The 22120-nt window shown below is 38.9% G+C and overlaps 2 protein-coding genes across 4 annotated transcripts in view; both read left to right on the top strand.

The window, feature by feature from the left end:
* Window positions 1–803: 803 nt before the first annotated feature.
* LOC127355285 (B-cell receptor CD22-like) lies at window positions 804–12220 on the top strand. The gene is made up of 12 exons (XM_051386002.1): window positions 804–826; window positions 1190–1274; window positions 1612–1784; window positions 1912–1919; window positions 5704–5955; window positions 6351–6620; window positions 7958–8218; window positions 8658–8909; window positions 10566–10650; window positions 10748–10817; window positions 11198–11369; window positions 11497–12220. The coding sequence occupies exons 1-12, from the start codon at window positions 804–806 to the stop codon at window positions 11649–11651; spliced, it is 1806 nt and encodes a 601-aa protein (XP_051241962.1). The 3' UTR covers window positions 11652–12220.
* Window positions 1157–22120, top strand: part of LOC127354100 (sialoadhesin-like) — a 31370-nt gene continuing 10406 nt past the window's right edge. For all 3 annotated transcript variants that reach the window (XM_051383758.1, XM_051383757.1, XM_051383756.1), the window contains exons 1-10: window positions 1157–1274; window positions 1372–1441; window positions 1612–1784; window positions 1912–2753; window positions 3272–3315; window positions 12972–13053; window positions 14791–15147; window positions 15299–15523; window positions 15917–16186; window positions 17522–17782. In XM_051383758.1, the coding sequence (XP_051239718.1) occupies window positions 12984–13053; window positions 14791–15147; window positions 15299–15523; window positions 15917–16186; window positions 17522–17782 (1183 nt within the window). In that variant the 5' untranslated portion in view covers window positions 1157–1274; window positions 1372–1441; window positions 1612–1784; ... (1 more) ...; window positions 3272–3315; window positions 12972–12983. The remainder of the gene's footprint in view (window positions 1275–1371; window positions 1442–1611; window positions 1785–1911; window positions 2754–3271; window positions 3316–12971; window positions 13054–14790; window positions 15148–15298; window positions 15524–15916; window positions 16187–17521; window positions 17783–22120) is intronic.

Genomic DNA, 22120 nt, shown 5'->3' with positions numbered 1-22120 from the left:
ATCAAGGCAACAAAACAGTGGGCCGAACGTTGGCCGACTGAGCAGCGGCGTTCACACAGAGAGTGTCAGCTGCTGCTGTAGATGCCAGCCCTGTGTTTCCACATACACATCCTTATATCATGTCCACGAGAAGTCAAAGTTTTTAAGTCATATAATTTACAATGCCATATATATATATATATATATATATATATATATATATATATGTAGTCTAAACATAAATGTGAAGAGTGGTAACCAGAAAGCAGTCACATGTGGGTTGTTAACCGGAGAGAGCGAAGTGGAAAGATACTGCCCTTCAACCGTAGAATTCATGTTAAAAATAAAAGATTACTACAGTGCTTTTACTTTGAAAGGGAAGTTTAAACTGTACTGAAATATGTGGCTGTGACTACCAACAGATCCTTTTCACTTTCCTCTTTTGCTGGCAGACACGTGCAGCTTGTGGTAAAAAGAGGAGGAGACCTTCACTCTCTGGTGAAGTGTCCTCACTCATGTCTCAGCTGTGTCTGCAGCAGTGTGACCGCTCTAATCTGTTAACATGGGCACCAAAATAAAAATCAAGATGTTCTGCCATGCACAAGCAACGCAGACATGGTGTGAACGATAGCTTACACAAGGAAAAGCAGCAGAGGCAATTTGAATGGAAGAAGTCCTTCACACACACATATTTAGACGGTAAATCAGGCCATTAATTAACAAGGGTTTACCTGAATTGTCTGTGACTTCCCCCCAACCGGCAAAACACAGGGAATCTTACATAGATTGTGTCTAAATATCGAGCTACAGCAAAGAAAGTTGAGATGTTTCAGGTCACCTGGAGAAGGTGAGCTTTGGAGTGATTAATTGTCTGTCTATATATTGAATCAAATCAGCCTATTGCTGATTGGTTTGGGTGTATATATTGCACCAATAAGTAAGAAAAATATGTCAGACGTAATTAAAAAACTTCCATTACATTTTTTGTCCACTGCTGAGTACGGAGAAGTTTATTTTTTTGGGCTTAAAAGATCCAGTATTGATCAGGATATACTGCACTGACAGATATTCCACCTGTAGAAAATGAATGGATGTAATATGTACACATGGACCTGGACAGTGTTTTTGTTGTTTTGTCATTTATCACTCTATGGGACCATTTGGCCCAAACATGCTGTAACACCTAAATTAACTGTGTTTTCTCTTGCAGGAGCAGGAAGGAAATTAGCAGCTGCTGGAACAATCACTGTTGTTCTCCTGGCTATCATTTCCCTGTCTGTCTTCCTGTGGATCAGGTGAGCAGTTCTGTTTCACTGAATCAGTTTGTTAAATCATTGAAAGTCAGTTTGTCAGAACTAAAACATTCAATCATTTTTTAATTCTCCTAACCAGAAAAAAGAGGGCTTCCAAGGAACCTTCTGATCCTGAAGAGAGAGCAGACAACAGGGAACAGCTGAGAATAGTTACGTATATTATTCTAGAAGAAAAGAAAACCCATTCTGGTTGCTGTTCATTCATACTGCTGAGTCACTCACTGTCTTCAAGTGCTTCTAGAAAACTCATCTGACTGAGAAGGACTTCATGTTGCTCTTTTGACATCCTGAAAGTAATTTAGTTTGTCTACCTGATCAGGGACAGCCGGAGGAGCAGGAGGACCTTCAGTCGACAAGGGTCCACTTCTCCAACAACCAGGCAGATCCTCTCTACTCCAACATCAGAGCAGCTCGGCCCCTCAGACACATGGAGCAACAAGAATTCATTGAGTACGCTGCTGTCAGCTTTAACAGGGCCAGTACTGCCCCGAGGTGAGCAGCTCTTCACACAGGAACATTATCCTCACTGCTATATTAAAATGACATTACTGTGAAATTATATTGTTGGGATATGATTGGAATTATATTGTTTCATACTGTGTCTTTCTTTTTTTCTCAGAACCAGAGGTCAGGAAACTAGAGAGGATCCAGCTGCATTGTACAGCACAGTCAACAGAACCTGATGAGCACAGCAGTCATTATATTTATAGTCTGATATTTCCATGTGTCCTTATAAAGTTTGTATTTAAGCAGGTAACCATTGATTTTATATAAATATATCTCTCAGGATGGTCCTCTCCAAGAATATACCATAGAGACAATTATATATCTTGGACAAAGTGTATTCTTTTACTCTGCATTGATCAGCTCTGAACAGTGTCTTATTTCATGACTAAATGTATTAAATTGTTGTGTAACATGCTTTTTACAGTCACCTGATACATGAAAGTTCAATATTCAGAGACTTTTTATCTTTTATATATTCATCTCTAACAACTATCCTCGTGCAGGTGGTAAAACATACCTGAAGTAGTTGTTGCAACAGGAGATGTGATACCTCTCAGGCTTTGGAGCTCCTTTTATATCTGAAATACTTTGTGAATTACTCTTAAAGATAGGACTCACATGTCACACATATGGTTAGGAGTTTCATCTAACTCAGTCAGTTAGGGGCTACTTTAGCGTGCAGGTGTTTTGTGAATATGGCCTCGGCTTTAGTTCAGAAGGAGGAGTTAAAGTGATATCCAACATCAGTTTGTGATGAAAGAGTCTCTGTCAATCACAGTTATTGAAAGTAGAACTGCGAGTGATAAACTCAAATAAAAACAGCTGGATTGTAAAATGTTGTTTCTGGGTCCTGATTCAGTATCTCTGATGTTTCACTGCCGTCTAGTGGGGAAGCTTAAGTGTGACACATTGAGGCGTCATCACTCTGAGTGCCCCCTCTGTCTGCTTTAAAGGGTCAGTTCACTCAAATTACAAACAGACATCTTCTGTCTCACCTCCAGTGTAAATCTTTAGAATCAAAAGAAGTGATTGTGGTGTCAGATGTGCTCTGTGTTACAGTGATACAGGGTCAGAATGACTGTGAGTGAGTTACAAAGTGTAATTGTAAAACAAATGTTATCTGATTGACACCCTGAGTTCTGTATCATTGATATTTCTTAATACTTAAAATAAACAGTGTGCTCAGTCACGTTTTGCATCTCATACTGCTGCAGTGCAGAAGAGATTAAAATGTTTCTGTTTCTGTGTCAGTGGGAGGTTGCAGTGAAACATGTTTGGTACCAACACGCCATGACACTAGTTCCTTATTGTCTCTTCAGTGTATAGTTTGAAACAAACAACCACAACTTGTGATGTGAGTGGTTGCTGGTAATTGGCTCATGTTTATTCATTAAATAAAGAGGAAGTATGTTAATAAAAAGAGGAAGTAAAGGTAGTCTTTTAACAGTCTGACATCCGTCTTCTGCTTCCAGATCACAGAGGAAAGACATGTTTAAAGACGACGTCCTTCTTCAGTGTAAGTAGAACTGTTTATTGATGTGACTGATACTGTTTACCTCCTGTGTACATTATTATTTTACCTGCTGACATGTTTTATTGTCTCTGAAGCCTCACAGAGAGATGAGAGGAGCAGCTATGAGTTTAAGTGCAGCAGCGAGTGGATTTGTTGTCTTCCTTCTCTCTGTGTCAGGTACTGTATATCTACAGTTACATTCACTGCATTAAAAGAGGGGAATCTGGGAAAATGTGGATCGGAGTTATGTGAAGTAAACACTTCAGATATTAAGTTCATTATTTGTGTCCAATTATTGAAACTTTCCAGGTGTTAGCTTTTAAATATAGTTTTTGTTTCAACTGAAATGGATATTAGGACGATCTTTTACTGTGTTTGCCAACATCTTTTGTTCTCTTTTTGTATAAAGTAGCTGGTTGCTAAGCACTTCTACATGCTGTACACTGAGAATATTGTGGGTTTTATTCAGAATTGTTCACCCTGTGAAACCTTTCTGTGATTTCCCTGTTGTACATAGTTTTACATCATCTTAATGTTCTCATATCCTTTATTTGGAGGGATATTGGTCTCATAGTGCAGTCACCACATACTCACTCAACTCACTCTATCATCATACATCTGCAACTAACCCTGCTAGTTTTCATTTTGTACTGGCTGACCTCAGTGTGATATTCCCATGCTATGTGTTGAAAGAAGTTTCAGGCTCTTGTCTTATCTTCATATCATAGCTGCTGTTGACAGCTTCCCACAACTCAGTGTTCTGCATTTATTTATGGTTTTCACACTTAACTCAGCAGCAACCTGTCAGTTTAATGATTAGAAGTCACATTGAAGTTGATGACTTTTTTTTTTTTTTTAAAGTTCTTTTTTTTACTTTTTATTGGCTTTATTTGATTCTACCGACTGAGCTAACCGGGCGCCCAGAAGTGGGTCAAAGTTGTATGAAAGACTTTTTGTGAACAATTGTGTAAACTCTCCAGATGTTACTTTGTTTTTTAATAATGTTTTATTTTGTGTCAGTTGTAACAGATATTAGAACGAGCTTATATTTCTTTTGCCATCTTCTTTTGCATAAAGTAGCTGTGTGCTGAGCACTTTTATGTATGTTAAACTCAGAGTATTGTAGGTATTTGAGTATCTGTTCCCTCCTCACTCTGTGCAAACCTATTGCTCTGTTTCTTCTCTTCCTTGTTCACACATCTGCCAGTTCTTTTTTGTACCGACCTCAGTGTGATATTTCCATGCTATGTGTTCACTACAGTTCTTGACTCTTATCATAGAGTGGAAAATGTACACATGCTTTCTACAGATGAACTGTAGATTTCATTTCCATTTTCCACTCTTTCTTTGACTGTGTAAAACTGAGCAAATATTTCTCCATGAATGTGTTTACTCTGGTAATTTCAGTCAGACAACTCACGTTTGAAATGTTTATCACAGCAGTATAGCATATTTAGATTTTGGCGTCTAGGCTCCGACCTCATCATTCCCTGCAGATATGTTTATATAGAGATATTGGGGAGTGAGCAGGCAGCAATACGAATGCAGGGCAACAGCAACACTGACAGAGCAGAGGGAGAGCTGGGAAATTGTGCGGTTTAAATAGACCACCAGATTGGAAGGGTGCGCTTGGTTAGTGATTATGGAGTGAGGCGTGTCATGTGTGTATCAGCATATATCATATATAGCATAGTTTTAGCTCCATAATTGCTAAAACTATATATTCCAGTTCAGTTCTAATTAGATAGATGCCTGATTAGGAACGGGTTATTACAATAATTAATCAAAAAATTGAGGATTTGGAAGCTTTTCCAGGTTTCTTTTTCCCCAAATCATATTAATCTTATGATCTTCTTCTTATAAACTGATTGTTGATTTTGATCGTGTGCCCTGATGTGCTCTGTGTTACAGTGGTACATGGTCAGAATGGCTGGAGAGTGACTTACACCTCTACTGAGATCTGTGCCTTAAAAGGATCAACAGTGGACATAAGCTGCACCTACAGATACCCATCCAGCATAAATTACCATGATACCAAAGTTGAGAAAAAAATTTGGTTCACTAAAATGAATGGAAATGAATTTGTGGATCTGAGAACAGACTCCGAGTATTCAGGTCGCGTGGAGTACAGCTGTCATTATAAGAGCTGCACTCTGAGAATCACAGACCTGAGAGAGAGCGACTCAGCTGAGTACAAGTTCAGATTCATAACAAACCTTTCAACAGGGAAATATACTGGTTTACCTGAGTCACTTTGTCTGTTACAGGTAACATTTTCATCTGAATATTGATTAATTCCAAGTATTCAACATCTTATGAAGGTAACTTGTGTGTGTGTGTGTGTGTTTGTGTGTTTGTGTGTGTATGTTGACAGTTCAGTCTAAAATGAAGACTTCTGTTCCTTATTCACATATTCAGATCTCCAGCTGCAGGTGAGCAGATTATTGGTCTACGAGTCTTATAACTGGGTAGATCTGAAGTGTCACAGCAGTTGTCGTCTACCTGATCATCTTCACTACGTCTGGTACAAGAATGGACAGAAGACTTGGAGAAGAACATCTTCATTTTCAGTCTCTGTTTATCCTACAGACAGTTATTCCTGTGCTGTAGAAGGATATGAGAAGTTCCCCTCTCCTCCAGTGTGTGAGTTTACAGTTACAGTCTGCATGTAACTGAATCACGTAATCATGATACAGAAAAGGTCAATTTAATCATTACAGTTACATTTAGTAAAAATGAGGATAATTAGCAGGATTACATTTTAAAATACATCAGTTTTAATTTAAAAATACACTGAGCAGAGGACAAAAGTTACACTGTTCTGTTGTCTTATAGAATACACTTACATCAATACTTCTGATTGACATTTCTTTTCTCTTGTTGTTATTTGCATGTTTAATGTTGCAGAAATCCAAATGTAGCAGAAAGCTTCTTCTCTCATCTGTTGTTCAGCATTTATATTGTTATAAATGTCCAGTTCCACTGTGAAAACTCGTCTGCATCTTAAAGTTAAAACATGTTTGTGTTTTCTCCTCCAGATGTTCCAAAGCTTCCCTCTGTGTCAGTGAGTCCCTCTGGTGAGATAGTGGAGGGCAGTTCAGTGACTCTGACCTGTAGCAGTGATGCTAACCCAGCAGCTTCTTATACCTGGTACAAAGAGAATGGAAAGCGATACCTTCAACCTCTCAGTAAAGAACCACAGCTTGTCCTCAGGTCCATCCAGTCCTCTGACTCTGGAGAGTATTACTGTACAGCTGAGAACAAACTGGGAAAGAAGACATCTACACACATCTCTATTAATGTGAAATGTGAGTAAAATGCAGCTGATTTAAAAAGCATCTTGTAACTAATGACAACTGTTTAAAGCTTTATTACTCAGTCAGATGTTTTGCTGATCATGCACTTTCTTCAGCTCTGTCTGTTTCACATTCACAGTCTGCTGCTGTAGTTCACTGAGCAGCTACAGTAGATGATGAAAAGGCAGTTTTATTTACAATTGTCTCCCAGATCTGTACGGATGTTCAGGGATTCAAACCATCAGCAATCCAGAAAACCATCAGTAAAGTTTCAGATGCTCCCACACATAAATATCCATCCAACATCCAATGTGGCCAAAGACTTCTGTCTTTGGGTTCCTGGATAGCCCTTACCAGTCCCTCCAGAAAAACGCGATTATGCGATCGTATAATTCAATGCATAATCAGCATATTTCAAGTCTGCATATTTATGCAGGGGCCACATTTTTTTCAAATACGCTGCACCTTCGCTGTATAAATTGCAGATTTCTGCGCAAAATATGCGGGGCTTGCATGATTTCATAATCCATGCATTTCCGTTGCAAAAATGTCTCATATATCTTAGCAGAAAGTTGAAATATGTTGCGTTTACTTCACTCAAGAGCAGTTATTTTCCCCTGTTGCCATGGGAACGTTATCAAGTGACGTAATTACGCGACGTGAACATCATCGAAAAGCTGTAAACCCCGCGATGAAAACCTTACAGTATTGTAAGTATAGGTATACTATTAGTAGTATGTAAATTTACGTTACAGTAAGAGATTGCACTTTGTGCATTGGAAGCACTTATTTTAACAGAAGATGTCTGTTTTGTATAGCTATCTCTGTAAAACAGGAAGCACACATTTTATTTTTTTATATTTTATTTATTCATTTTAACAGAAGTTGTAGCATATTCCTTTTGTAAAGCTACAGAACTAGTTTGACTCATCAATGTCTTCTAAGTTTGAGCCATTTGTTTATTAAGGTCTGAAATAAAACAAGATGAGAACTTAAATATTCCCAGCACTTTCTTGCAATTTTTGCAAGTTCCCGCAATTTTATCGCATAAAATTGCATAAATATCGCATTTTTTTAAGAAAACGTGCCGCATAATCAAGGATTTTCCCCCGCAACAATCACAAAAAAACTTTTCTGGAAGGACTGCCTTACCAGTCTATCTTCAGCTGTCACTGTCAATTATAAGCAAAAAAAAAGCACAAACATTACATTAAAAAAGACTTCTGTCCTGTTATCAACACTGTCTGCTAGAAATGATCTTCATGCCAGTAACACCACCTGAAACATTTCATATTCTTCACAACATGTAGCACCAAAGAAAGCTATCTTCATCTTTTTATCTTTTGCAGATGCTCCGAGGGTTCCCTCTGTGTCAGTGAGTCCCTCTGGTGAGATAGTGGAGGGCAGTTCAGTGAATCTGACCTGTAGCAGTGATGCTAACCCAGCAGCTAATTATACCTGGTACAAGGAGAACCAAACACTGTTTCAAGGAACAGAAGGTATTCATCATTTCACCTCCATCAGCTCTGAGGACAGAGGGATCTACCACTGCAGCTCTGAGAATCAATATGGACAGATCATGTCACCTCCTCTATCAGTAGATGTCCAGTGTAAGTGCAACACAAGAACAAATCTGCTCTCCTGTTGACCCAAAGGACACATAACATGTAGTCACAGTGTACCTGGTTTATGTGTTAGTGTTTTTGGAACAGAACAGTTATTGACAATCTTCATGGAAGAACAAGTTGCCCTCTATACAACATGACATATGTTAACATGCAGCCTAATACATAACATCATCATCTGATGTGAATGATCTGGTCTGTCCGCGGTTTCTGCCTCTTAAAAGGACGTTTTTCCTTGTCGCCAAATCCTTGCTTATGGTGGGAACTGTTGGGTCTCTGTAAATAATTTTATAAGGAGTACGGTCTAGACCTGTTCTTTTTGAAAGTGTCCTGAGAAAACTTTTCTCATGAATTGGCGCTTTACCAATCAAATTTAAATTTAAATTGCAACTGAATAACATGGATCTCTCTAAATCTCCTCCAGATGCTCCGAGGGTTCCCTCTGTGTCAGTGAGTCCCTCTGGTGAGATAGTGGAAGGCAGTTCAGTGACTCTGACCTGTAGCAGTGATGCTAACCCAGCAGCTAATTATACCTGGTACAAGGAGAATGAAGACTTACCAAAAGCATCAGGACAGATCTTCACCATCCGACCTGAACACAGTGGGAATTATTACTGTGAAGCCCAGAACAGAAGAGGACGCCATAACTCCACCTTACATCTGATTGTTGTAGCAGGTAAGTTTTTGCATTCAGCTACACACATTCTGTACCAGAAGTCATAAAACAGCATGTTATATAATGCATCATCCATCTATATCTAACCAGGTAAGGTCCTACGAGAGTCTACCAGAATTTATTATAGGTACAGATAATGCCACCTTAGGACTTAAAGAATATAAAGTAAGAGTTGTCGTACTATTCCACCTATTGCACCTCTTCTACCAGAGGATTTCACAAACTAATATCAAGGTAGATTTAGAAATATATAACATTCTTAATTTTTAACGAAGTTCTTTAAATGAACTATTTTGATGAAATATCGTAAAATATATAAATACATAGTTAGAAACTAAGGTGTATGAAAATAAATGTTGTTTAATCAGGGATTTCACCAGGCTCAACAAGATTAAAGCATCTATAACGAAGTGACAGGGAAATCCTATCTCAGGGGAGGGGCTGCAGCTAAATGCAGCCGAGGTAAATGTTCACAAGCGCCGTAAACTCTAAGCCCTCGGACACGACAAAAAGACAAAAAGGAAAAAACTAAACTATAAACAAACAACCAAAAGCACACAAGGATAGGGAAAGCAGAGTTCACAAGGCAAATATATACCCACTTGTGATTCAATAGACCCTGGACAAACACTGCTGCAAACAACCTTTACAATATTGCACTTAAAACACCCTGAGCAAGGAACTAAACATAAATGTGAAGAGTGGTAACCAGAAAGCAGTCACATGTGGGTTGTTAACCCGAGAGAGCGCAGTGGAAAGATACTGCCCTTCAACCGTAGAAGTCATGTTAAAAATAAAAGATTACTACAGTGCTTTTACTTTGAAAGGGAAGTTTAAACTGTACTGAAAAATGTGGCTGTGACTACCAACAGATCCTTTTCACTTTCCTCTTTTGCTGGCAGACACGTGCAGCTTGTGGTAAAAAGAGGAGACCTTCACTCTCTGGTGAAGTGTCCTCACTCATGTCTCAGCTGTGTCTGCAGCAGTGTGACCGCTCTAATCTGTTAACATGGGCACCAAAATAAAAATCAAGATGTTCTGCCATGCACAAGCAACGCAGACATGGTGTGAACGATAGCTTACACAAGGAAAAGCAGCAGTGGCAATTTGAGTGGAAGAAGTCCTTCACACACACATATTTAGACGGTAAATCAGGCCATTAATTAACAAGGGTTTACCTGAATTGTCTGTGACTTCCCCCCAACCGGCAAAACACAGGGAATCTCACATAGATTGTGTCTAAATATCGAGCTACAGCAAAGAAAGTTGAGATGTTTCAGGTCACCTGGAGAAGGTGAGCTTTGGAGTGATTAATTGTCTGTCTATATATTGAATCAAATCAGCCTATTGCTGATTGGTTTGGGTGTATATATTGCACCAATAAGTAAGAAAAATATGTCAGACGTAATTAAAAAACTTCCATTACATTTTTTGTCCACTGCTGAGTACGGAGAAGTTTATTTTTTGGGCTTAAAAGATCCAGTATTGATCAGGATATGCTGCACTGACAGATATTCCACCTGTAGAAAATGAATGGATGTAATATGTACACATGGACCTGGACAGTGTTTTTGTTGTTTTGTCAGTTATCACTCTATGGGACCGTTTGGCCCAAACATGCTGTAACACCTTAATGAACTGTGTTTTCTCTTGCAGGAGCAGGAGGGAAATTAGCAGCTGCTGGAACAATCACTGTTGTTCTCCTGGCTATCATTTCCCTGTCTGTCTTCCTGTGGATCAGGTGAGCAGTTCTGTTTCACTGAATCAGTTTGTTAAATCATTGAAAGTCAGTTTGTCAGAACTAAAACATTCAATCATTTTTTAATTCTCCTAACCAGAAAAAAGAGGGCTTCCAAGGAACCTTCTGATCCTGAAGAGAGAGCAGACAACAGGGAACAGCTGAGAATAGTTACGTATATTATTCTAGAAGAAAAGAAAACCCATTCTGGTTGCTGTTCATTCATACTGCTGAGTCACTCACTGTCTTCAAGTGCTTCTAGAAAACTCATCTGACTGAGAAGGACTTCATGTTGCTCTTTTGACATCCCTCTTCACAGAAATTAATTTCTATCACTCTCTGATTCTCCTCTTGTCTTGGATGTGACTGAATTCCTAGAACATCCAGAAGCTTTCCTACTGTTGGTGCTTTCCTTGTATATTCCTTTATCTGCTGTTGCTTTGACCTTTTCTCTCCTGGTTTCAGTCCATCAAGAAAGCACTATTCAAATGAAAGACCTGCTCATGTAAAATGTGGAGCTGAAAGTCATTTAGTTTGTCTGCCTGATCAGGGACAGCCGGAGGAGCAGGAGGACCTTCAGTACGCCAGCATCCGCTTCTCCACCAAGCAGGCAGATCCTCTCTACTCCAACATCAGAGCAGCTCGGCCCTCAGACACATGGAGCAACAAGAGGTCATTGAGTACGCTGCTGTCAGCTTTAACAGGGCCAGTACTGCCCCGAGGTGAGCAGCTCTTCACACAGGAACATTATCCTCACTGCTATATTAAAATGACATTACTGTGAAATTATATTGTTGGGATATGATTGGAATTATATTGTTTCATACTGTATCTTTCTTTGTTTCTCAGAACCAGAGGTCAGGAAACTAGAGAGGATCCAGCTGCATTGTACAGCACAGTCAACAGAACCTGATGAGCACAGCAGTCATTATATTTATAGTCTGATATTTCCATGTGTCCTTATAAAGTTTGTATTTAAGCAGGTAACCATTGATTTTATATAAATATATCTCTCAGGATGGTCCTCTCCAAGAATATACCATAGAGACAATTATATATCTTGGACAAAGTGTATTTTTTTACTCTGCATTGATCAGCTCTGAACAGTGTCTTATTTCATGACTAAATGCATTAAATTGTTGTGTAACATGCTTTTTACAGCCACCGGATACATGAAAGTTCAATATTCAGAGACTTTTTTATCTTTTATATATTCATCTCTAACAACTATCCTCGTGCAGGTGGTAAAACATACCTGAAGTAGTTGTTGCAACAGGAGATGTGATACCTCTCAGGCTTTGGAGCTCATTTTATATCTGAAATACTTTGTGAATTACTCTTAAAGATAGGACTCACATGTCACACATATTGTTAGGAGTTTCATCTAACTCAGTCAGTTAGGGGCTACTTTAGCGTGCAGGTGTTTTGTGAATATGGCCTCGGCTTTAGTTCAGAAGGAGGAGTTAAAGTGATATCCAACATCAGTTTGTGATGAAAGAGTCTCTGTCAATCACAGTTATTGAAAGTAGAACTGTGAGTGATAAACTCAAATAAAAACAGCTGGATTGTAAAATGTTGTTTCTGGGTCCTGATTCAGTATCTCTGATGTTTCACTGCCCTCTAGTGGGGAAGCTTAAGTGCGACCCATTGAGGCTTCCTCACTCTGAGTGCTCCCTCAGTCTGCTTTAAAGGGTCAGTTCACTCAAATTACAAACAGACATCTTCTGTCTCACCTCCAGTGTAAATCTTTAGAATCAAAGAAGTGATTGTGGTGTCAGATGTGCTCTGTGTTACAGTGATACAGGGTCAGAGTGACTGTGAGTGAGTTATAAAGTGTAATTGTAAAACAAATGTTATCTGATTGACACCCTGAGTTCTGTATCATTGATATTTCTTAATACTTAAAATAAACAGTGTGCTCACTCACGTTTTGCATCTCATACTGCTGCAGTGCAGAAGAGATTAAAATGTTTCTGTTTCTGTGTCAGTGGGAGGTTGCAGTGAAACATGTTTGGTACCAACACGCCATGACACTAGTTCCTTATTGTCTCTTCAGTGTATAGTTTGAAACAAACAACCACAACTTGTGATGTGGGTGGTTACTGGTGTTTGGCTCATGTTTATTCATTAAATAAAGAGGAAGTAAATCTTGTCTTTTAACAGCCTGACATCAGTCTTCTGCTTACAGATCACAGAGGAAAGACACCTTTAAAGACGACGTCCTTCTTCAGTGTAAGTAGAACTGTTTATTGATGTGACTGATACTGTTTACCTCCTGTGTACATTATTATTTTACCTGCTGACATGTTTTATTGTCTCTGAAGCCTCACAGAGAGATGAGAGGAGCAGCTATGAGTTTAAGTGCAGCAGCGAGTGGATTTGTTGTCTTCCTTCTCTCTGTGTCAGGTACTGTATATCTACAGTTACATTCACTGCATTAAAAGAGGGGAATCTGAGAAAATGTGGATCGGAGTTATGTGAAGTAAACACTCCAGATATTAAGTTCATTATTTGTGTCCAATTATTGAAACTTTCCAGGTGTTAGCTTTTAAATATAGTTGTTGTTTCAACTGAAATGGATATTAGGATGATCTTTTACTGTGTTTGCCAACATCTTTTGTTCTCTTTTTGTATAAAGTATCTGGTCTCTAAGCACTTCTATATGCTGTACACTGAGAATATTGTGGGTTTTATTCAGAACTGTTCACCCTGTGAAAACCTTTCTGTGATTTCCCTTTTGTACATAGTTCTACATCATCTTTACGTTGCCATATCCTTTATTTGGAGGGATATTGGTCTCATAGTGCAGTCACCACATACTCCCTCAACTCACTCTATCATCATACATCTGCAACAAACCCTGCTAGTTTTCATTTTGTACTGTCTGACCTCAGTGTGATATTCCCATGCTATGTGTTGAAAGAAGTTTCAGACTCTTGTCTTATCTTCATATCATAGCTGCTGTTGACAGTTTCACACAACTCAGTGTTCTGCATTTATTTATGGTTTTCACACTTAACTCAGCAGCAACCTGTCAGTTTAATGATTAGAAGACACATTGAAGTGGATCGAAGTTTTTATATTTTTTTTAAAGTTATTTTTTTACTTTTTATTGGCTTTATTTGATTCTACCGACTGAGCTAACCGGGCGCCCAGAAGTGGGTCAAAGTTGTATGAAAGACTTTTTGTGAACAATTGTGTAAACTCTCCAGATGTTACTTTGTTTTTTAATAATGTTTTATTTTGTGTCAGTTGTAACAGATATTAGAACGAGCTTATATTTCTTTTGCCATCTTCTTTTGCATAAAGTAGCTGTGTGCTGAGCACTTTTATGTATGTTAAACTCAGAGTATTGTGGGTATTTGAGTATCTGTTCCCTCCTCACTCTGTGCAAACCTATTGCTCTGTTTCTTCTCTTCCTTGTTCACACATCTGCCAGTTCTTTTTTGTACCGACCTCAGTGTGATATTTCCATGCTATGTGTTCACTACAGTTCTTGACTTTTATCATAGAGTGGAAAATGTACACATGCTTTCTACAGATGAACTGTAGATTTCATTTCCATTTTCCACTCTTTCTTTGACTGTGTAAAACTGAGCAAATATTTCTCCATGAATGTGTTTACTCTGGTAATTTCAGTCAGACAACTCACGTTTGAAATGTTTATCACAGCAGTATAGCATATTTAGATTTTGGCGTCTAGGCTCCGACCTCATCATTCCCTGCAGATATGTTTATATAGAGATATTGGGGAGTGAGCAGGCAGCAATACGAATGCAGGGCAACAGCAACACTGACAGAGCAGAGGGAGAGCTGGGAAATTGTGCGGTTTAAATAGACCACCAGATTGGAAGGGTGCGCTTGGTTAGTGATTATGGAGTGAGGCGTGTCATGTGTGTATCAGCATATATCATATATAGCATAGTTTTAGCTCCATAATTGCTAAAACTATATATTCCAGTTCAGTTCTAATTAGATAGATGCCTGATTAGGAACGGGTTATTACAATAATTAATCAAAAAATTGAGGATTTGGAAGCTTTTCCAGGTTTCTTTTTCCCCAAATCATATTAATCTTATGATCTTCTTCTTATAAACTGATTGTTGATTTTGATCGTGTGCCCTGATGTGCTCTGTGTTACAGTGGTACCGGGACAGGATGTCTGGGGAGTGACTTACACCTCTACTGAGATCTGTGCCTTAAAAGGATCAACAGTGGACATAAGTTGCACCTACGGATACCCATCCAGGATAAATGACCATGATACTGAAGTTGAGAAAGAAATTTGGTTCACTAAAATGAATGGAAATGAATTTGTGGATCTGAGAACAGACTCCGAGTATTCAGGTCGCGTGGAGTACAGCTGTCATTATAAGAACTGCACTCTGAGAATCACAGACCTGAGAGAGAGCGACTCAGCTGAGTACAAGTTCAGATTCATAACAAACCTTTCAACAGGGAAATATACTGGTTCACCTGGAGTCACTTTGTCTGTTACAGGTAACATTTTCATCTGAATATTGATTAATTCCAAGTATTCAACATCTTATGAAGGTAACTTGTGTGTGTGTGTGTGTGTATGTGTGTGTGTGTGTGTATGTTGACAGTTCAGTCTAAAATGAAGACTTCTGTTCCTTATTCACATATTCAGATCTCCAGGTGCAGGTGAGCAGATTATTGGTCTACGAGTCTTATAACTGGGTAGATCTGAAGTGTCACAGCAGTTGTCGTCTACCTGATCATCTTCACTACGTCTGGTACAAGAATGGACAGAAGATTTGGAGAAGAACATCTTCATTTTCAGTCTATGTTTATCCTACAGACAGCTATTCCTGTGCTGTAGAAGGATATGAGAAGTTCCCCTCTCCTCCAGTGTGTGAGTTTACTTACAGTCTGCATGTAACTGAATCACGTAATCATGATACAGAAAAGGTCAATTTAATCATTACAGTTACATTTAGTAAAAATGAGGATAATTAGCAGGATTACATTTTAAAATACATCAGTTTTAATTTAAAAATACACTGAGCAGAGGACAAAAGTTACACTGTTCTGTTGTCTTATAGAATACACTTACATCAATACTTCTGATTGACATTTCTTTTCTCTTGTTGTTATTTGCATGTTTAATGTTGCAGAAATCCAAATGTAGCAGAAAGCTTCTTCTCTCATCTGTTGTTCAGCATTTATATTGTTATAAATGTCCAGTTCCACTGTGAAAACTCGTCTGCATCTTAAAGTTAAAACATGTTTGTGTTTTCTCCTCCAGATGCTCCAAGGGTTCCCTCTGTGTCAGTGAGTCCCTCTGGTGAGATAGTGGAGGGCAGTTCAGTGAATCTGACCTGTAGCAGTGATGCTAACCCAACAAGTTCTTATACCTGGTACAAAGAGAATGGAAATCCAGACCTTCAACCTCTCAGTAAAGAACCACAGCTTGTCTTCAGGTCCATCCAGTCCTCTGACTCTGGAGAGTATTACTGTACAGCTGAGAACAAACTGGGAAAGAAGACATCTAACTACATCTCTATTAATGTGAAATGTGAGTAAAATGCAGCTGATTTAAAAAGCATCTTGTAACTAATGACAACTGTTTGAAGCTTTATTACTCAGTCAGATGTTTTGCTGATCATGCACTTTCTTCAGCTCTGTCTGTTTCACATTCACAGTCTGCTGCTGTAGTTCACTGAGCAGCTACAGTAGATGATGAAAAGGCAGTTTTATTTACAATTGTCTCCCAGATCTGTACGGATGTTCAGGGGATTCAAACCATCAGCAATCCAGAAAACCATCAGTAAAGTTTCAGATGCTCCCACACATAAATATCCATCCAACATCCAATGTGGCCAAAGACTTCTGTCTTTGGGTTCCTGGATAGCCCTTACCAGTCCCTCCAGAAAAACGCGATTATGCGATCGTATAATTCAATGCATAATCAGCATATTTCAAGTCTGCATATTTATGCAGGGGGCCACATTTTTTTCAAATACGCCGCACTTTCGCTGTATAAATTGCAGATTTCTGTGCAAAATATGCTGGGCTTGCATGATTTCATAATCCATGCATTTCCGTTGCAAAAATGTCTCATATATCTTAGCAGAAAGTTGAAATATGTTGCGTTTACTTCACTCAAGAGCAGTTATTTTCCCCTGTTGCCATGGGAACGTTATCAAGTGACGTAATTACGCGACGTGAACATCATCGGAAAGCTGTAAACCCCGCGATGAAAACCTTACAGTATTGTAAGTATAGGTATACTATTAGTAGTATGTAAATTTACGTTACAGTAAGAGATTGCACTTTGTGCATTGGAAGCACTTATTTTAACAGAAGATGTCTGTTTTGTATAGCTATCTCTGTAAAACAGGAAGCACACATTTTATTTTTTTATATTTTATTTATTCATTTTAACAGAAGTTGTAGCATATTCCTTTTGTAAAGCTACAGAACTAGTTTGACTCATCAATGTCTTCTAAGTTTGAGCCATTTGTTTATTAAGGTCTGAAATAAAACAAGATGAGAACTTAAATATTCCCAGCACTTTCTTGCAATTTTTGCAAGTTCTCGCAATTTCATCGCATAAAATTGCATAAATATCGCATTTTTTAAGAAAACGTGCCGCATAATCAAGGATTTTTGCAACAATCACAAAAAAACTTTTCTGGAAGGACTGCCTTACCAGTCTATCTTCAGCTGTCACTGTCAATTATAAGCAAAAAAAAAGCCCAAACATTACATTAAAAAAAGACTTCTGTCCTGTTATCAACACTGTCTGCTAGAAATGATCTTCATGCCAGTAACACCACCTGAAACATTTCATATTCTTCACAACATGTAGCACCAAAGAAAGCTATCTTCATCTTTTTATCTTTTGCAGATGGTCCAAAGCCTCCCTCTGTGTCAGTGAGTCCCTCTGGTGAGATAGTGGAGGGCAGTTCAGTGAATCTGACCTGTAGCAGTGATGCTAACCCAGCAGCTAATTATACCTGGTACAAGAAGAACCAAACACTGTTTCAAGGAACAGAAGGTATTCATCATTTCACCTCCATCAGCTCTGAGGACAGAGGGATCTACCACTGCAAGTCTGAGAATCAATATGGACAGATCATGTCATCGCCTCTATCAGTAGATGTCCAGTGTAAGTGCAACACAAGATCAAATCTGCTGTCCTGGTGGCCCAGCAGTAAGGGGCATATGTCATGTAGCAACAGTGTACCTGGATCACATCTTAATGTTTTATGCACAGAATTATTGACAATCTCCAAACAAGTAATGTGAATTTACTGTTCAAATCAAATAATCAAATCAAGTTTATTCATATAGCACATTTAAAACAACCAGAGTTGACCAAAGTGCTGACTGTGTTAACTGTGGTCTTTAGTTGTTGACAGACAGACAATGGTATCTCTAGAAAAGGCTAAGGACAAAATACATGCCCTCCATACAAAATGAAACATGTGACATAGCCAAGACATTTAATACATACATTATTATCTGATGTTACTGACATGGATCTCTCTAAATCTCCTCCAGATGTTCCAAAGCTTCCCTCTGTGTCAGTGAGTCCCTCTGGTGAGATAGTGGAGGGCAGTTCAGTGAATCTGACCTGTAGCAGTGATGCTAACCCAGCAGCTAATTATACCTGGTACAAAGAGAATGAAGTCCCACCAAAAGCATCAGGACAGATCTTCACCATCACTGACTTCAGACCTGAACACAGAGGGAATTATTACTGTGAAGCCCAGAACAGAAGAGGACGCCATAACTCCACCTTACATCTGATTGTTGTTGCAGGTAAGTTTTTGCAGCTTTGTATCAGCTACACACATTCTGTACCAGAAGTCATAAAGCAGCATGTGATATAATGCACCATCCATCTGTATCAAACCCTTCTTGACAATTTCTGCTCAATGTCAGGTCAAAAGAATCACTGGGACAGTTTTACACAGTCAAAAATTATTTTTTAAACAAAATAATTCACCTTTCCTGAAGTAAAAAAAAAAGACATATATTTATCAGCTTGTATGTTTTATTAAGGACAAGAACCTCAGTTGACCTCAGCTGGGGACATTGTTAACAGGTGGAAGAAAAACTCCTTAACCTGACAGTCACATCCTCTGAATAGGAGACAGAAGGAAGGACTGTGAGTTTCAGTTACACTGCAGTCAGGCACTCTGCCTTCCTAGAAAAGCTGATCTATGATAGAGGAGTAGAGAAGACTCTCAGACCAACAACAATCAGTCCAGATTTCATCCGTCGTGTGGAAGAGTGTTTGCACTCTTTAAATGAAGGTTTCATATTAATTTAATTATCTGGTTTACATGTGTTGTGTCAGCCTGTTCCCTGATGTTTCTGTGGGGGTTCCTGCTGCAGGTTGGACCTTTGGATCCTGTCCTTTTGGCTTCATTAGACCTTGATCTCAAGTGTGACTAAAACAGATGAATCTTCATTAATGCAAGCCTTTGCCAGGCCTGCTTGTTACCAGTATTAAATCAACCACAATTCTGTCAGTACACCAAACTGAATCAGTAAATACAATAGATTGCATTGGTCGAAATATTGAATCATATTATATTATTAGTTATTGTGTATATATTGCTTTGGGTATTAACCAATCAGTAATAAGATTATGACCAGTAACTGGTAAATTACACTGATTATCTCGTTATCATAGCATGGATGTTTTAGAAGCAAGACAAATGGGCAGTGTGAGGATTTGAGCGACTTTCACAAGGGACAATTTGTGATGGCTAGAGGACTGGGTCGGAGGAACTCTAAAATGGCAGCTCCTGTGGGGTGTCCCCGGTCTGCAGTGGTCAGTACCTATCAAAAGTGGTCCAAGGAAGGACAAGCTGGAGACATGGGTGGCCGAGGCTCACTGATGCAAGTTTGGAGTGAAGGCTGTGTGGTCCACGTCACATATCAGCTCTGAAAAACATCAGGTGCTATATCATGATTAGATTTTATCACTATCAAATATCAATATTGGTGTCAGTCTGAAAAATCCAATATTGATCAGCTTATACTACATATGCCCATAGGCTGACAGGTATATCTGTGTTGAGCAGGAAATTAATGGATGTATTATGTACACATGGACCTGGACAGTGTTTTTGGTTGATTTGTCAGTTATCACTCTATGGGACCATTTGGCCCAAACATGCTGTAACACCTTAATGAACTGTGTTTTCTCTTGCAGGAGCAGGAGGGAAATTAGCAGCTGCTGGAACAATCACTGTTGTTCTCCTGGCTATCATTTCCCTGTCTGTCTTCCTGTGGATCAGGTGAGCAGTTCTGTTTCACTGAATCAGTTTGTTAAATCATTGAAAGTCAGTTTGTCAGAACTAAAACATTCAATCATTTTTTAATTCTCCTAACCAGAAACTGTGACTGAATTCCTAGAACATCCAGAAGCTTTCCTACTGTTGGTGCTTTCCTTGTATATTCCTTTATCTGCTGTTGCTTTGACCTTTTCTCTCCTGGTTTCAGTCCATCAAGAAAGCACTATTCAAATGAAAGACCTGCTCATGTAAAATGTGGAGCTGAAAGTCATTTAGTTTGTCTGCCTGATCAGGGACAGCCGGAGGAGCAGGAGGACCTTCAGTACGCCAGCATCCGCTTCTCCACCAAGCAGGCAGATCCTCTCTACTCCAACATCAGAGCAGCTCGGCCCCTCAGACACATGGAGCAACAAGAGGTCATTGAGTACGCTGCTGTCAGCTTTAACAGGGCCAGTACTGCCCCGAGGTGAGCAGCTCTTCACACAGGAACATTATCCTCACTGCTATATTAAAATGACATTACTGTGAAATTATATTGTTGGGATATGATTGGAATTATATTGTTTCATACTGTGTCTTTTTTGTTTCTCAGAACCAGAGGTCAGGAAACTAGAGAGGATCCAGCTGCATTGTACAGCACAGTCAACAGAACCTGATGAGCACAGCAGTCATTATATTTATAGTCTGATATTTCCATGTGTCCTTATAAAGTTTGTATTTAAGCAGGTAACCATTGATTTTATATAAATATATCTCTCAGGATGGTCCTCTCCAAGAATATACCATAGAGACAATTATATAACTTGGACAAAGTGTATTTTTTACTCTGTATTGATCAACTCTGAACAGTGTCTTATTTCATGACTAAATGCATTAAATTGTTGTGTAACATGCTTTTTACAGTCACCTGATACATGAAAGTTCAATATTCAGAGACTTTTTATCTTTTATGTATTCATCTCTAACAACTCTCCTCGTGCAGGTGGTAAAACATACCTGAAGTAGTTGTTGCAACAGGAGATGTGATACCTCTCAGGCTTTGGAGCTCCTTTTATATCTGAAATACTTTGTGAATTACTCTTAAAGATAGGACTCACATGTCACACATATGGTTAGGAGTTTCATCTAACTCAGTCAGTTAGGGGCTACTTTAGCGTGCAGGTGTTTTGTGAATATGGCCTCGGCTTTAGTTCAGAAGGAGGAGTTAAAGTGATATCCAACATCAGTTTGTGATGAAAGAGTCTCTGTCAATCACAGTTATTGAAAGTAGAACTGCGAGTGATAAACTCAAATAAAAACAGCTGGATTGTAAAATGTTGTTTCTGGGTCCTGATTCAGTATCTCTGATGTTTCACTGCCCTCTAGTGGGGAAGCTTAAGTGTGACACATTGAGGCTTCATCACTCTGAGTGCTCCCTCTGTCTGCTTTAAAGGGTCAGTTCACTCAAATTACAAACAGACATCTTCTGTCTCACCTCCAGTGTAAATCTTTAGAATCAAAAGAAGTGATTGTGGTGTCAGATGTGCTCTGTGTTACAGTGATACAGGGTCAGAGTGACTGTGAGTGAGTTATAAAGTGTAATTGTAAAACAAATGTTATCTGATTGACACCCTGAGTTCTGTATCATTGATATTTCTTAATACTTAAAATAAACAGTGTGCTCACTTACGTTTTGCATCTCATACTGCTGCAGTGCAGAAGAGATTAAAATGTTTCTGTTTCTGTGTCAGTGGGAGGTTGCAGTGAAACATGTTTGGTACCAACACGCCATGACACTAGTTCCTTATTGTCTCTTCAGTGTATAGTTTGAAACAAACAACAACAACTTGTGATGTGGGTGTTTACTGGTGTTTGGCTCATGTTTATTCATTAAGTAAAGAGGAAGTAAAGCTAAAACAGCCTGACATCAGTCTTCTGCTTACAGATCACAGAGGAAAGACATCTTTAAAGACGACGTCCTTCTTCAGTGTAAGTAGAATTGTTTATTGACGTGACTGATACTGTTTACCTCCTGTGTACATTATTATTTTACCTGCTGACATGTTTTATTGTCTCTGAAGCCTCACAGAGAGATGAGAGGAGCAGCTATGAGTTTAAGTGCAGCAGCGAGTGGATTTGTTGTCTTCCTTCTCTCTGTGTCAGGTACTGTATATCTACAGTTACATTCACTGCATTAAAAGAGGGGAATCTGGGAA

Source organism: Dicentrarchus labrax, unplaced genomic scaffold (genome assembly GCF_905237075.1).
Source record: "Dicentrarchus labrax unplaced genomic scaffold, dlabrax2021, whole genome shotgun sequence".
Lineage (NCBI taxonomy): Eukaryota > Metazoa > Chordata > Actinopteri > Moronidae > Dicentrarchus > Dicentrarchus labrax.
Note: the sequence above shows the minus strand (reverse complement) of the source record. Positions and strands in the feature narration are given on the sequence as shown.

Coding starts and splice junctions, on each gene's coding strand:
- LOC127355285 (XM_051386002.1), top strand. CDS start 804: ATGTTTCAGGTCACCTGGAGAAG. Junction 827..1,189: donor TTTCAGGTCACCTGGAGAAG/GTGAGCTTTGGA, acceptor TTTCTCTTGCAG/GAGCAGGAAGGAAATTAGCA. Junction 5,956..6,350: donor GTTCCCCTCTCCTCCAGTGT/GTGAGTTTACAG, acceptor TTTCTCCTCCAG/ATGTTCCAAAGCTTCCCTCT.